At 40.3% G+C, this 15,279-nt stretch overlaps 1 protein-coding gene across 1 annotated transcript; it reads left to right on the top strand.

Annotated features, from left to right (window-relative positions):
* Nucleotides 1–1,321: 1,321 nt before the first annotated feature.
* Nucleotides 1,322–14,498, top strand: LOC133395259 (alpha-1,6-mannosylglycoprotein 6-beta-N-acetylglucosaminyltransferase B-like). Its single transcript, XM_061664019.1, has 17 exons — nucleotides 1,322–1,382; nucleotides 2,344–2,462; nucleotides 2,543–2,660; nucleotides 3,244–3,383; nucleotides 6,487–6,551; nucleotides 6,716–6,889; nucleotides 7,028–7,195; nucleotides 7,446–7,615; nucleotides 7,693–7,824; nucleotides 8,594–8,727; nucleotides 10,190–10,314; nucleotides 10,484–10,639; nucleotides 11,025–11,171; nucleotides 11,239–11,355; nucleotides 12,268–12,342; nucleotides 13,405–13,565; nucleotides 14,291–14,498. Exons 1-17 carry the CDS (start codon nucleotides 1,357–1,359, stop codon nucleotides 14,496–14,498), a joined length of 2,235 nt encoding a protein of 744 aa, XP_061520003.1. The 5' UTR covers nucleotides 1,322–1,356.
* Nucleotides 14,499–15,279: the final 781 nt, after the last annotated feature.

Here is a 15,279-nt window from a genome sequence, read left to right as displayed (position 1 = left end):
TCTATTTCTGGCACGGTTGAGCTGGAAAGTCCTGTTTGGATGGATAAACAGTGTTTGCTTTACTGCGCTGTTCAAATGTACCGCCATTTCCATGACATGCTGAATGACAGTGAGAATGATCACATAGAGGCAGTATTACAAAAAACAACAACAAAAACAATACAGAATCATTTTCAATCCAATTTGTGTTTTCCAAATGGCAGATATGCCAATTGCCAGACATTTACAGTATAATTACTCTATGTAGCAGTTTTTTGTTTTGTTTTACTTTTAAGAGGTGCCTTAAGATAGGAATCTAATTCATTCCGTGGACATCCAACTCAAAACACTTGTATCTTAATTCATCCTTCCTCATTGAATTGAATGGAAATGCCATTAATCCAGCCCAGCCATTTTTTATGGTGTCAAATATTTTGGAGGGATATTATGATATTAAATAAGGAACAATTTATTACAGTTACAATTGGGATTAAGAGGAGTTACCTCTGCTGTCTTAGTGCTGGTTCAGTCTCTTTATTTACCACTAAAGTAAACCTCTCCTGAAATACATGTTTCCATTCCCACATTTCTCACATCACTATCTTGGTTGTTTGGATGAGTATTTTCTGTCTGTAACAATTTTGTAAATACTAAAGTGTATGTACACATGCAGCAATTTAAATAAGCATTGTGGCATCCATTTACAGCCCAAGCTTGTGTGTGTCTAGCAGTCCTAAAAAGAAACTCTGTCACCCTATAGCGTGGGTTCCATTGTGTCCGTGAATGGCCCCGGCGCTACCGTGGGTATTGTTTTCCTTAAAAAAGGGGAGTCAAGTTACCATGGCAACCACATGATGCCCACCCATGGGTCGCGAGACAGAAAGGGCGCAGAAACAGAAGGATGTAAAGAGCGAAAGCAGACAAAAAAGGAGTTTTCAGCCTAGACTTCATTTCTTTTCTTTTTAAAAAGCCTTGTTTGTTTTCTAAACAGGCCTGATGGAGCTTGGCAGTGGGTAAGAAGATATCAGGAGGTGAGGAGTGTCTGCATATGCCTTGTCTATTTTAACACAATTGTTGACATCTATCATATAGATAGACTATATAGATTCTATATAGTGTGCATCCCACAGTGGTGACATGGCTTCAGTATTATATCAGCTTGCTGAACCTTCTGCGCAAACACCTAAGGCCACATTATTGGCCAGACATGATGACTTTTGCATTACCCAAATATATAATTCAATTACAATTTGAGTCTAAAACGATATTACGGCAGAGCCGGTGTTGCACAATGATTACTCACCATGTTGTACAGTTTGATTCATTCTGTGTTTGGCAGTGAGATCCGACAGCTGCGACAACAACAAAAAAGAGGTCATGCGTGTTGCACTGCGACCACGCAGGTAAGACTGAGCATCATCAGATTAACGATCACAGTTTTCAGATGCAACAGATTTAGCTGTGGACTATTACTATAGCTGAATGACTTGTTACGCACATGCATCAACAATTTCTTTGACATTTGTAATTGAAAACTAATTAACACTTATTCTTAAAAAAATATATTTGATTAATCTTTAGTCACTGATGGTGTTGTATGTCTGACTTTGGTGCAGACAGCGTGGGTTAATTTTCCACTCAGTGACAGTGCGAGTGTGTGTAGATAAGCTTGTCTGTCTCTATATGTGCCCAATGACTGACTGGGGACCAGTCTAGGGTGTAGTCCACCTTTCTCCTGAAGTCATCTTGGATAGACTCCACCTCCCTGCAATGCAAACATAAAACAAGGAGAATTATGTGTTGTGTATTTTATCAAAACACGTAATTTACAAATGTCCGCTATCTTAACGCTAACAAGCAATGCAAAATGCCATAGATGGTCGAATAAGCGACAGATAATTGGACACAAATGGTGCAGCAACACATGTAGACATGACAATAACTACTCACAGGCATATATATCTTTTAACCTCTGTGAAAAGACATTACAGCATCTTACTGAGTCCCTTTGTAGGTGTGAGCACAATGTCAATGGGCATTGAACCATGAAATCATGATGCACATTTACATTCTATTTAATTGGTGTGAGCACAATGTCAATGGGCATTGAACAATGAAATCATGATGCACATTTACATTCTATTTAATTATGCAAAACTGCATGTTTTTAGCCAGCATAATACTGTAGAGTGCTATTTTTCTTGTTTAAAAAACATTTTTGTGGGGTTTGAACAGATCAATGGAATTTCCTTTCATTTCAGTGGGGAAATATGATTTGAGATATGAATGTTTGGAGTCACAAAGTGGTCACTGGGCAAACAAATACTAAATAGCTCATTTCTCCATGTCTATTGCACCCTCTAGTGGTTGCTTGGTGCTCTGCCTGGGTCTGTCTGCCTTCTCGCTACTGCTGCAGAGCCTCTGGGTGCCACTGGAAATATCCAAAGATGACCCTGTTGGGAGGTCCCCTGCTGAGGATCGGGGTAGAAAAACCAAGAAACAATTTGAAGCATGATCATAGTGGTGTGACACTACATGTAGATGTGTGTAATGTTATTTTCAGGTCTGGGTTTTCGCAGGCTGGCTCTTCGCTTAGAGGCTCTTAGTACTCAAGTGCAGAGGCTGAACAGAGAGCGAGACGCTAAGAGGACCTCAGAGGATCTCCATATGCTTCTGCAGAGGTACTAATACGACACCTGGAATACTGGAATAATAAGGTTTGGAATACGTATAGTACGCATAAAACTATAAATTATACACATCATAGACAGATAGACAGCTAGATAGAAGCAATAAATAGAAACAACCAACAAAGTACCAACATAAATAAAAACCAGCATTGAGAAGGACTTAAAAGAAATTTGAATCTAGTCAAACCTGAAAAAAAAAACAAGATTAAGATGTCTCATCTTGGTATGTGGTAATTAATATTATCTGATTATGCTATAGTAATATTTGTACAATTACTGCATCGTGGGAAGTATACTGTTGACAGTGATATATAATAATATAATGATCAATTATAATACACCCAATAGTATGTAGCGTGTATTAAACTGCTGATATGCATACTTGTATAATAGTTCTATGTATTGTACATTGAAACGTTAAAGAGACTATAGACATAAAAATAATGTAGACATTCTGCAGTCACATTTGAAAAATAAGCACAAATTGAGAGATATAAATATGGATACAATATAAGCGGTATATGTTAATATGCATGATTTTGATTGCGATCATCGATTGATCTTGGTTTGCCAGCTTGAGACAGGACCAGCAAGGCTTGGCCCGCTTGGTGGAGAAGGAGCTGAACAGGGTTTCCCAGAGGCTGGACCACTTCAATCATCATCAGCGCCAGCCTAACACCCCGCCAACACGTGAGAATCAAGGAAAGCACATAGGTATTTGAACAAAAATATAGGCCTTTTATTTCCAGTGAAAGGAACTCTGAATGCTTCAGCATACCAAACGATTTTGGAGAATTACATGTTCCCAACTTTGTGGGAAGAATTTGGGGATGGCCTTTTCCTGTCCCAACATGACTGTGCACCAGTGCACAAAGCAAGGTCCATAAAGACAACTATGAAAGAGTTTTCTGTGGATGAACTGGACTGGCCTGCAAAGAGTCCTGACCTCACTCATGAATTAGAGCGGAGACTCAGAGCAAGGCCCTCTCGTCCCACATCACTGCAGGAACTCACAAAAGCGCTTCTGGAAGAATGGTCAGAAAGTCCCATAACCATGCTCTTAAACCTTGTGGTAAAGCCTCGCCAGAAGACTTGAACTGTTATATCTACAATGAAGCATGGTAGCAGCAGCATCATGCTTTGGGGCTGTTTTGCTTCAGTTGAAAGGCACCAGGCCTTACACAAAGCAGAGGGAATTATGAACAGTTCAAAATAGCAGTCAGTGTGCGCATGAAGCCTTCAGGGTTCTGCTACAAAGCAAAAAAAAAAAAAAAAAAAATTATTTGAGGTTAATCAAAGGCTCTTTTAATGGTGACAGGTGTGCTGACTCACACTCAAAATATGTATAAATGTGATGGGTTAATGCTGAACACAGGCAACATCCCAGTGAAGTGGGTGTGCACACTTGTGCAACCACATTATTTCAGTTGTTCATTTTTAATTTCCCCTCATGAAAAGATATTTAAAAAACATTTAATTGAGTTGCACAGGCGGCATGGTGTGCTACTGGTTAGAGCGTCTGCCTCACAGTTCTGAGGACCGGGGTTCAATCTCCAGCCCCTCCTGTGTGGAGTTTGCATGTTCTCCCCGTGCCAGCGTGTGTTTTCTCCGTGCATTCCGGTTTCCTCCCATATCCCAAAAACATGCATGGTAGGTTCATTGAAGACTCTAAATTGCCCGTAGGTGTGAGTGTGAATGGTTGTTTGTTTATGTGTGCCCTGCGATTGGCTGGCAACCAGTTCATGGTGTACCCTGCATCCAGCCCGATGATGGCTGTGATAGGCTGCAGCACTCCCGCGACCCTTGTGAGGATAAGCGGTTCAGGAAATGGATGGCTGGATGGATGAGTTGCACAGTTTATAGGCCACATTACTGGTGTCAAAAGTTTTGAAATGATTGATCTCGGTTTCATTTGTTTTAACGTCACAATAACCTGGCATTTGAACAGGGTTGTGTAGACTTTTTATATCTACTGTATAAGAAGTGACTGGCAAATTGCTCAGATGTTGCTGCTAGATAAAGATCCTGCTTGGCCAATCCTTAATTTCAACCATATAAGCTCCTAAAAGCAACACTTGCTCACATCAGAGTTTGTGGTTTGCTCCAGTTATAATTGACTAATTGGCCAATTGCTAGCGCCTTTGCGGTCGCCTTGCAGTGTGTCAATGTGAGCCAAAACCTCAGTTCAAAGTCTTCAGTGCTAGAGAGGTTACCCACAGGGCCAAATTAACAAGCTGTGATAATGGATGTGAATGCAAGGGGATGCTGGTTAAAGGGCAACGAGTGCAGGGTGTTAAGGGGAATGAAGTCCTTTGAATAGAACTTTAACAACACCCACCACGACCCACCTGAGAGGTGTCAGGTGAGAATTAGGTTACGCACACTATAGTTGGCATGCAATGTGTGTGTGTTGGCCATGGAGATGTGCGGGTGCACTCTCACCTCCTTGTTTGAACAATTCATGAAAGCCGGGCCACACGGACACGCTTGTCGACACACTTACAGTGCACGCAAGCCACCCGCATGCACAAAACAAAAACACACACCTCCTCGTCTCCCCTTGCACCAGGGGTGGACAAACCTATGCGCTCAAGGGGCACATTTGATTTTTAAAATAAACAGATGGGGCCAGGTCATTCATCATGAAGTGAAAATGTGATACTGCTGGTGTTGGGCAGAAACCTTCCATCTCCAAAACCATCACTTTACAAGAAACCAAAAAAAAAACGTTGAACCATTACCATTGCATCATCAATGACAAAGACATTTTCAAGATTTAAGATTGGTCAATAATTTATAAAAATAACATACCCACATGGGGACTGACCAATAGTGTTGTTTTGTGAAAAAAATAAGAAATCTACCAAATTGGGCTTAGGAGGTTTCGGCCCAACACCAGCGATATGTAAAATATGTGAAATAGTTAGTTTAAGTCATAAAATCATAATTCATTCTCATTTTTCAATTGTGTTACTTATAATTAATGCAATTAGAATTAAGATTTTTTTAATACAACAAAGAGAGTAACAATTGAATTAAAATGCATACATGTGAAATGTGTAATTTTTTAAATTTTACTTATTTATTTCACATTAAGTCTGTCAGTGAATAATTGACGCTGCCTTATAATTGCCATGAAAATAAAAAAAGCAAAAAAAAAACATCAATGCATGAATAAACGGGGGTTTCTGCAAATAAGCAGGGGACCAGGTTAAAAAATACGGATACATTTTAACTAGCCAATATTAGGGATACAAATGACACAATTAACACAAACATTACTACAGGACTCTGATTGAATACCTGCTCAGTGGGCCTGATGTTGGCCCCCTGCCCTAGCCCGAACTTTACCGACACCTGCCTTGCGCCCACAAAATCTGACTCATGAAGTACGCATGAGCGTTTTCATAAAACTTGCCCACTCATATTTTTGAAAATGGAGCTTTTTCACCTCTAACATGCGCCATTTGCTGTTCTTAAGGGTATGGCTATACTTGTTGTTTTTCTTATCCCCTTTTTCCCTTTTACTAGGTTGTTTTACACAGCAAAGGAGTGTTTATTTTGGCAAGGGCCAGCATTGTTAAAAAAAACTGGTAGGAAGCAGGTGGATCAGGTGGGTGTGTATGTGGGTGTTAGTTACATATAATTGACATTGGCAAGAGCTTGTTGTGGGGTGGGTGTGGCTTATGGGAAGTCTACACACTGCCTGTACTCTTAAATTCTATTACACACACTGTATTGACCCCCCATCCCCTTAGACTGTGCAGATGTATCCAATGAAGAGTCCAGTAAATTCATATGTAATTAATTCTCATAGAGCCCAAGGAGACGTGTGTGCTGCCCGTGGATACTGCATATCCAGTGTGTGCAGAGAAAGTTGCGGTGAGAAAGTATTTTTGTAGAACCTTCATGGTGCACTGCATACACTAGGTGCAACTTCAATACAGTATTTGCATAGGTTTAGTTAATGTTATCCTATTGTAAAACTGCTTTATAAAGACTTGTGTTGTTCCTAAAGATAGTATCATTTATCATTTATGTTGTAGTTCTTGCAGGACAAATGGCAGTCAGACCCCTGCTATGCCTTTTACGACGTGGATGGTACCGCCTGCTCCATACTAACGTACCTCAGCCAAATAGAGAACTTCTGCCCCCCTCAACCTGGCCGGAACCACTCTACTCCTACTTGGCATCAGAGAGCTCAGCCCTACACAAAGAAGGTATCAAGTATTAGAAAGTAGCAGAGGTGGGGAACTTGAGTGACATAACTTGAGTCAGACTTAAGTCGACAGTCGACTTGACTTTGTATTCATGAGACTGGACTTGCACTTGCATGCTCACACCACTTTCTTGCACAGGCGGCGATACGCACAAGCATGAGTTCACTCTATGAAGCCATCAACAACAGCAGCGGCCCTGCAGTCAGATTCATGCGCTCCAGAGTGGAAATGATGTCAGAGTGCTGGAGACAGGCGGCTCTCACGATGAGACAGCAAAACAACAAGACACATTCATCTCTCATGAGGGTTAGAACTCGCAACTTATTTACATGTGTATCTGGAAAGTACTCACAGTTCTTCACTTTTTCACATTTAGTTATATTACAGCTTTAACATAACAAAACGGATATTTTTTTCCTCTTAAAATTCTACACACAATGCCCCATGATGGAATTGTGACACAAAATGTGAAAAAAGTGAAGCTCTGTACTGTATTTAAGTTTACTATTTTGGTTTTCTTTGGTAAATTTTATGCAGTTTTTCTCTGGACCTGTAGGTACTGCTTTATCCCGGCGCTCTCGCTGGGGGTGCAGGCCAACATTTTGAAGCTATGGTGGAAAGAGGTGGTCCTCTTGGAGAGCTGGTTCAGTGGGCAGACCTTAGCGCCTGTTTGACCATACTGGGCCACAATGTGAGCCTCACCACTTCGCAGTATCACCTCCACAGGTGGGCAACCCCTATCTGAGAGATATAATTCAGGTAGTAGCTTTGGTGCAAAAATGACTTTGTTGAGAACGCTCCAGACTGATAGGTGCCGCTCCTGGCCGAGGCAGCTGTCCGATCAAGGGCCCCCTGTCGTTTGACCTCATCTATACTGACTATCACGGTCTTGTTCACCTTCGAGGGGCCATGGGACTGGCTTTCCAATATTACCAGTGAGTCTAAGTAATCATTTTTGTTAATGTAATATTGTTGGAAATGTCTGCGACTGGCTGGCAACCAGTTCAGTGTGTACCCCGACTCTCAGCCAAAATCAGATGGGATAGGGTCCGGCACACCGGTGACCCTTTGTCGTCATTTTTGGTTCATTCTGATTCAAATTTGCATTTGAATTGTATTGAAGAAACTGTAATTTACCATCTTCACCACTAGGTGGAGCAACTACACTTCTCTTCAGTGCTTTCATCCACTTGTGCACTAGAATGCATGAGAGACTGAAGATCTCCTAGCAGTTTCTCCCAACCTCTATTGGGACAAGAGCTCACGGCACACCACCAAACAAAAATGTAACAAAAAGAATATATACTAAAGTAATCAGGATGTCGCCTCAACTGACTTACAAATGTACTTAGTGTGAAATCTGGGCCTGTTTAGTTGAACACAAAGGAATTATTTTGCTGTATGAATAGCAAGCGGTGGATACACAGTTTAACTGTGTTCTGCCATCTAGTGGAAGAGCATTTATTTGTTCTGCCTGTCATTATACATCGCAGGGATCGGTAGATGATCAAAGATACATTATGCGTAGTAATTAAATAATAATTTTCGGACCTCTTAAGTGAAATTGGATAATTTCCCCCAGCACAGTGGTTGGGAATAACTCTCCTATGACATGCATCGTGTTTTCTGATCATATATATATATATATATATATATGTAGGTTCTGTCCAATTTTAACATTAACTTTGCAAATGTGTTCTATAGGTGCCGCTTCAGAATTCTGGACTCGTTTGGCACTGAACCAGCTTTTAACTTGGGCAGTTATGCTCAGCCCCATGGATTTAAAACACTTTGGGGTAGCTGGGGCCTCCAACCTCTGCAGTACATGACCATGTTCCGTGAGTGTTGTATGATCAATAGTGCATGCATTATTTCTATATTTTTATTGTGTAAACATTGTTTAGGACCATGCCTTACTGCGTAAGAGTATCTAATATGCCTCATTTATTAGCGTCGCACATCAAACAGACGCCATACATAGATGCGTGCCAGCTGCAGTGAAGACATGGCATCGGTAAAGCTGAAGTTTGCGGTGTTCATTTGAATTGAAACATGCAATTGTAAAAATAAAGACCTCTCATAATCTAAAGTGGTCCATGATCTACAAATAGCACACTTAGTTCTTGAATCCCCCTCACTGAGCATTTACAAAATCAGGAGTCCTGTAATATTTGTTGCAATAATTAATTTTTCAATTTTCTTTCAAATAAATTGGTTAATTAAAATGTATTTCTTTTTATATACATTTATTAGATTTATTTACGTTATAATTAATAAATTCATCAATTATAATGAATTATAAGTACATTTTATTACATTACAATAAACAATTGACATTAATTATTTTATTATATTTAACTATTTTACAAATTTTAAATGGACATCTTTTTTTTATTATAATTTAAACGTCATCTAATAATGATGGGGCTCATCTGTTTAAAAAAATCGAATTGTGCACAAATGTTTGCCCACCCCTTATCGAAGCCTTTTACTCTCCGCATTAAATAAAAGCCTCAGGAAACATGATACACGATTGTATTTATCCATGATGATCTCTCACATACTTTTAAGGTGTTCTCCTTGTGAGGATTAATAGCCAGGTTAAATAAACTGCCGGCCCAGACAGAACTTTCAAACACCTCTCCCTGTCACCTTTGCCGTCCTGCCGGCGGATGGAGTAAGGCTGGATGCGCCGAGATGAGAGCCGCTCTTCATTCCTCCGCCGGGAACGTGTTTATTTGTCCTGCCGGAGGAGGACAGAGAGAGAGAGATATATAGTGCCTTGAAAAAAAGTACAGAGTGGGCCATGTGTGGCCCTTGAACCATACTTTGCTCACCCATGCCCCTTTCATTTGTATCGTGAGTCAAGGGGATGAAGAGTATCAGATTGCAAATAAAGATAGAAGATACTGTAGGTGCTTGAGTTGTTTTTGTTTAGCGGCGATAAATGTATGTGTAAACAACTCAACTCTGCTTGCTGTTCTGGACGGACACAAAAGCCCACACGCCACAAATGTTTTTTAAACTAAAACAGCACTTACACCTATCCTGGCACATTCCTGCATCTCTTAGGTAAATACTCATCCCTCACACCTCGCTCAGTGTGTCGGAGGGCAGCTGCCTATCCAAACAGTCAGCGGTGGACTTCTTATTTGTGGAGAGCTCTCATTTCCTCCAACAGTTGTTATTTTAACGCACAACGTGAATATGGCATGGCCAGCGTTTTAATGTTATTCATCTGCAGTTTCATCCATTTAAATCATCTATTTTTTTTAGTAATATGTGTCTTTGTGGATGTAGCGCATACACCTGATAACTCCTTCCTGGGCTTTGTAAGTGACGATGCAGTGAGGGCGCAGGAGTCCGACCTCAATAGGAAGGAGAAGATTGCCGTCATTTATGGCAAACAGGAATACATGTGGCAGGTAACGTCAAGTAGAAGTTTCATGCATGTAAACAGTGGTATTGGAAGTAATTCAATTGTACTTTTGTACATTTCAGATTCTGTACTTTTTACTGAAAGAGTTGTATCAGTGCTTCTACTTTTACCAGTACTTTTTTGTTAGTATCTGTACTTGTGTGTGAATATTTTAGGGACTTTCAGAGTATGTCAAGGTGATCAGCGAAGAGCTGGAGACCCACGCCACTGTCTACCAGCCACCCGGACACGTCTCCACCTTACCCAGCTTCGTAAGAAACCACGGCCTGCTCTCTCAGCGACACTTCCGGAGACTCCTCCGCAGAGCTAAGGTCAGACACGAATGCATCACAACTTCCATTCAATCATTCATTTTCCATAGCGCTTATCGTCAGAGTCCCAAGTGAGCTGGAGCGTATCCTAGCTGACTTTGGGATGACAGGCAGGGTAGACTGGTTGCCAGTCAATCGTAGAGCTCAAACAAACAACAGCCCCTAATGACAAAAAAGTCATAAAGGGCTTGACATTAACTTTTTTGCTCACCAGCCACTGTGGCTAGTGGTTTCCCAGAGGTACTAGCCACTCGGCATTTTCAATAGCCACGATTTTTATGTTGGATAATGTTACATATGAGTATTGTTAGATTAAAGAACTCGATTTATAGAATCCTTTTAAATACTTTTATTAATGAATAAAATACGTGCCTGCCCCCATCAGGTTTTCGTAGGTCTCGGTTTCCCCTATGAGGGTCCAGCTCCCATCGAGGCCATTGCTCTCGGTTGCGTCTTCCTACAGCCACGGCTGAACCCGCCACACTCCTCAGACAATAACAACTTCTACAAAGGAAAACCCACAACTAGAAAGGTAAATATTAGAGTAAATAGTTCATATTAATTTTATATTTAATAGCAGTGATTAACTTCGGTCACAGATCTCCTCCCAGCACCCGTACGCTGAAAAATCCATTGGCAGACCTCACGTGTGGACTGTGGATGTGACCAACAAGACGCAAGTACGGGAAGCAGTCAAAGAAATTCTACGCACGGAGGTAAGCCTGATTGTATTGATGCACACTTACTTCATTTGGTGCAATCTAATGACGTCCAACGAAGAGATCAGATCATGGAGCTAAATAAGGAAAGCAACATATGAAACACCTCTTAATAGGTTGTAATGGAATTCTAAAGATGAACAAATATTAAATTCTAAACCGAGCATTATTAACACTACTTTTTTTGTAAAAGTGCATTTTGCCACCGAACATTTATAGTATATAATCAAGAGTCCTATAATAGGGGATGCATTTATTTATTATTCTATTGACCCTCAAATTGATTAATTAAACTATTCATGAATTATTATTATTTTTTTTTACATAATTTATCTCATATTTGGTTGATTTATTAATAGTAAATAATCCAATAACACTTTTCTACATATATTTGTTAATTTTAATTATGATTAATGATAATATACATTATGTAGATAATGTATATGGCATTTAACATATTTCAAATATTTTAAAATGATTAAATAATTGATCAATTAATTATTCTCATTAAAATGAACTACTTAATCATTAAAGTGAACTACTTAACAATAATAATATATAATATTCAGACTATATTTTGGAGAAATAAAACTTTATTCTTATAAAATTAAGACTTTTTACCCCAACAAAATGTCCTCTTACGATTACGACTTTTTCTTGAAGAAAATAAGACTTTATACATTCAACATTACAACTTTTTTTTCTCAAAAAAAATATTAATTTGTTATACAAAAAAAAAAAAAAAAAAACTCCCTGTTACGGGGTATCTGGAGCCATAAAGTTTGTGAACACTTTTTTTTTTGGTATTTTTATTTTGGTCTGCAGCTGAATAGCATACCTAAGTGGTAGTGCCCCACCAATTTGATTCATATTAAAAAGCCAACAACTAAAGCAGTTGTACTTTTGCAGGTGAAGCCTCTAACTCCTCGAGAGTTCTCTTGTGAGGGAATGCTGGACCGGGTTCATCATTATATCACTCAGCAGGTAAATGCGCTTCGCTACATATAGCTGCCATAGCTGGTCAATAGAGGGAGTGAGGACGCTGTCCTACCGCTCAACTGAGTTACCTTAAATAAATAATCCATCCATCCATTTTCTGAGCCGCTTATCCTCACTAGGGTCGCAGGCGTGCTGGAGCCTATCCCAGCTGTCATCGGGCAGGAGGCGGGGTACACCCTGAACTGGTTGCCAGCCAATCGCAGGGCACATACAAACAGACAACCATTCGCACTCACATGCACACCTACGGGCAATTTAGAGTCTCCAATTTATGCATGTTTTTGGGATGTGGGAGGAAACCGGAGTGCCCGGTGAAAGCCCACAGGCACGGGGAGAACATGCAAACTCCACAGTCGGGGCCGGGGATTGAACCCGGGTCCTCAGAACTGTGAGGCTGACCCTCTAACCAGTCGGCCACCGTGCCGCTAAATAAATAATGACAATGAAATATTATAATAAAATACTTCAAAATATATGTACATTTATTTTTAGATGAGCAGGATAAATAGTGTACGGTTGATAAGTAATTTGATTCTTTTACGTATTTTTGGTGTCTCATTGTATGACGCGCTACCGGTTTTGGGCACCAAGATGTTATACCATGGACTCATTTAAAGTCTGACGTGCAGTTGCTCCTCTTTAACGCAAAAAATTCGGCAAAGGTAGTGCTGATTTTCAGCACCTGTTCCTCTCCCATCCCCCATACATGGATCCGCGTCAGACGACATTTCCTGTCCGGCTCTGCTGATCGGCAAGTGGCTCCTAGCAGAGTTGCAGATGCCGGAACATGGTGGACGGGGTTGAATCAGTTTTTTTTTTTTTTTTTTTTTTTTACACAATTATCTGTTCTGTACTTCTGTATGCAGTGTGAGTACTTTTGCCACAACAGCCAGTACTCTAGTAGTGCAGTCCATTTACCATTTAGTAGGGTTTTATTAAGTCATTTTCTCATAAGATAAATGAGTCCCAGCATTCATTCAAACAATATTCAACTGAAATGTTTACATATCATTAATAATCCGATTTTTATGAACTTTCTCCCTCCAGAGTTTCTGCACTCCATCAGTCGCCACGTGGCCTCCCGAAAGTGTGCTAAGGTTGCACATGGGTCCCCTCGGTCAGTCATGTGTAAGCGTGTGTAAGCGCGCCTCGCTGGTGTGTGAACCCTCACAGTTTCACCGGCTCAACAATCCCGACGTGTTCGCAAGGTGAGAGATGAACCTTATTACGTGAAATAATAATGCATTACACATATATAGCGCTTTTCTAGGCACTCAAAGACGCTTTACAATTTCATGTATTCACTCCTCAGTCACAGCCTGGTGGTGGTAAGCTACTTGTGTAGCCAGCGCTGCCCTGGGTTAGTCTGACAGAAGCGTGGCTTCCATTCTGCGCCTACGCCCCCTCCGACCACCACCAAAAATCCAACCACATTCATTCGTAGGCAATGTGGGTTAAGTGTCTTGCCCAGGGGCACAACAACGACATGCGCTCGGGCGGGAATACAAACAGCCAACCCTCCTGGTTGCTGGGCATACACTTGCCGCCTGGGCCACACTGCCCCATACATACCTTTCAAATCTGTACAGTCCTTAACTGTAAAATATTCAAAATCATTTTTAAAAAAGTTTAGGAGCTTAAAATAACCTTCCCACATGCTTTAAACACATTTAAACGTAATAAAACACACTTTTTAAATGTTGTAAATGTTTTTGCAAATGTATTAGACCACACAAACAAACAAAAATTTAAAGCATAAAATAAGTGTAAAGAAAATACAAACTACCATGAAAAATTTAAACAAATCGATTTATAGTTCAAGCCTTAAAACATGCTTCCATGACTGTGGTCATGAAATAAATTAACAGGGACCATTGTCTTACATTTTTGCCGGGATGTTACTTAGTCAGTCAAATTCTTTCCAATTTTGCAGGCTAGCAATCGGTTGTTCCAGCATGACCGAGGAAGTCAATCACATCTTCCCCGCTTACACACCGTGGGGTCGACACTGTCGCCTCCAGCAGGAACCGCTGTTGTTCAGCTGCGCCGGCTCAGACGCTTCTCACCGCCGCCTGTGTCCGTGCAGAATTTACCAACCTGGACAGGTGGCACTCAGTCCTGACTCAATCCCGGACTTGTAGAACAGTTTTTACCCAACATTTACTGAGCTAATATCCATATTATTTTACATTGGAAAATTGTCACGGCACATCACCAAACAAAAATGTCATAAAAAGTGGCTACACAGGTTAATTATGCACCTACTGCCACCTAGAGGAACAGCATCTTATTGTTCTGCTTGTCACTATTCGTAGCTGGCATAGAAAGACAAACAAAGATACATCTATTGTAGTAAATATAATTGGGAGCAATTAGGTGAAATTTGATAATTTCCTACAGGAATCTCTCATGGTAATCACTGCTAAATTGGACAACAGGAAGTTAACAGATGCTGTGTCCAATTATCATGCATTTTGGTTCTTGTGCCTTCATGAGATGCAAATACTATATACTGCAAAGAACTAAACTCTAGCAAAGCTTAAAGATCTAAAATTTAGACAAAATATGCTTGTTCTTCTTTGTCTGCCAAGATGTTTCCTCTGACCATTTGTGTGTGTGTGTGTAAGATTATTTCACTTGCTTCCATCATTTTTCCGTGAAAGAGCTTGATAAGGTATTACAAGATCCTATTGAGGTTTTTGTTACCGGTTATGAGTAAAGTTTAGCTTAAAATAAGAAACTGAGTGCTACCTTGACTTATGAGTGACCCTACTTCAGTCTTCAAAAAAAAAGGCTTCAAGCTGTTTATTGCCACTTTCAGTTGATGTTTGTCATACTAAACATAAAACAAAGAGAATTACACTTTGTGTCTTTTAAGCAACCACACACCTTTGCCTTAGGAATGTCTGCTAGCTTAATGCT

This window comes from Phycodurus eques, chromosome 19, assembly GCF_024500275.1.
Source record: "Phycodurus eques isolate BA_2022a chromosome 19, UOR_Pequ_1.1, whole genome shotgun sequence".
Lineage (NCBI taxonomy): Eukaryota > Metazoa > Chordata > Actinopteri > Syngnathiformes > Syngnathidae > Phycodurus > Phycodurus eques.
The sequence above is the reverse complement of the archived record's forward strand: the minus strand, read 5'-3'. Positions and strand labels throughout refer to the sequence as shown.

What these genes read in the sequence shown, in the direction of transcription:
- LOC133395259 (XM_061664019.1), top strand. Translation starts at nt 1,357, where the DNA reads ATGCGTGTTGCACTGCGACCACGCAG. An exon ending in CTCCATATGCTTCTGCAGAG is followed by an intron (nt 2,661 to 3,243) that starts GTACTAATACGA and finishes TTGGTTTGCCAG; the next exon opens with CTTGAGACAGGACCAGCAAG. An exon ending in CTCAGCCCTACACAAAGAAG is followed by an intron (nt 6,890 to 7,027) that starts GTATCAAGTATT and finishes TTTCTTGCACAG; the next exon opens with GCGGCGATACGCACAAGCAT.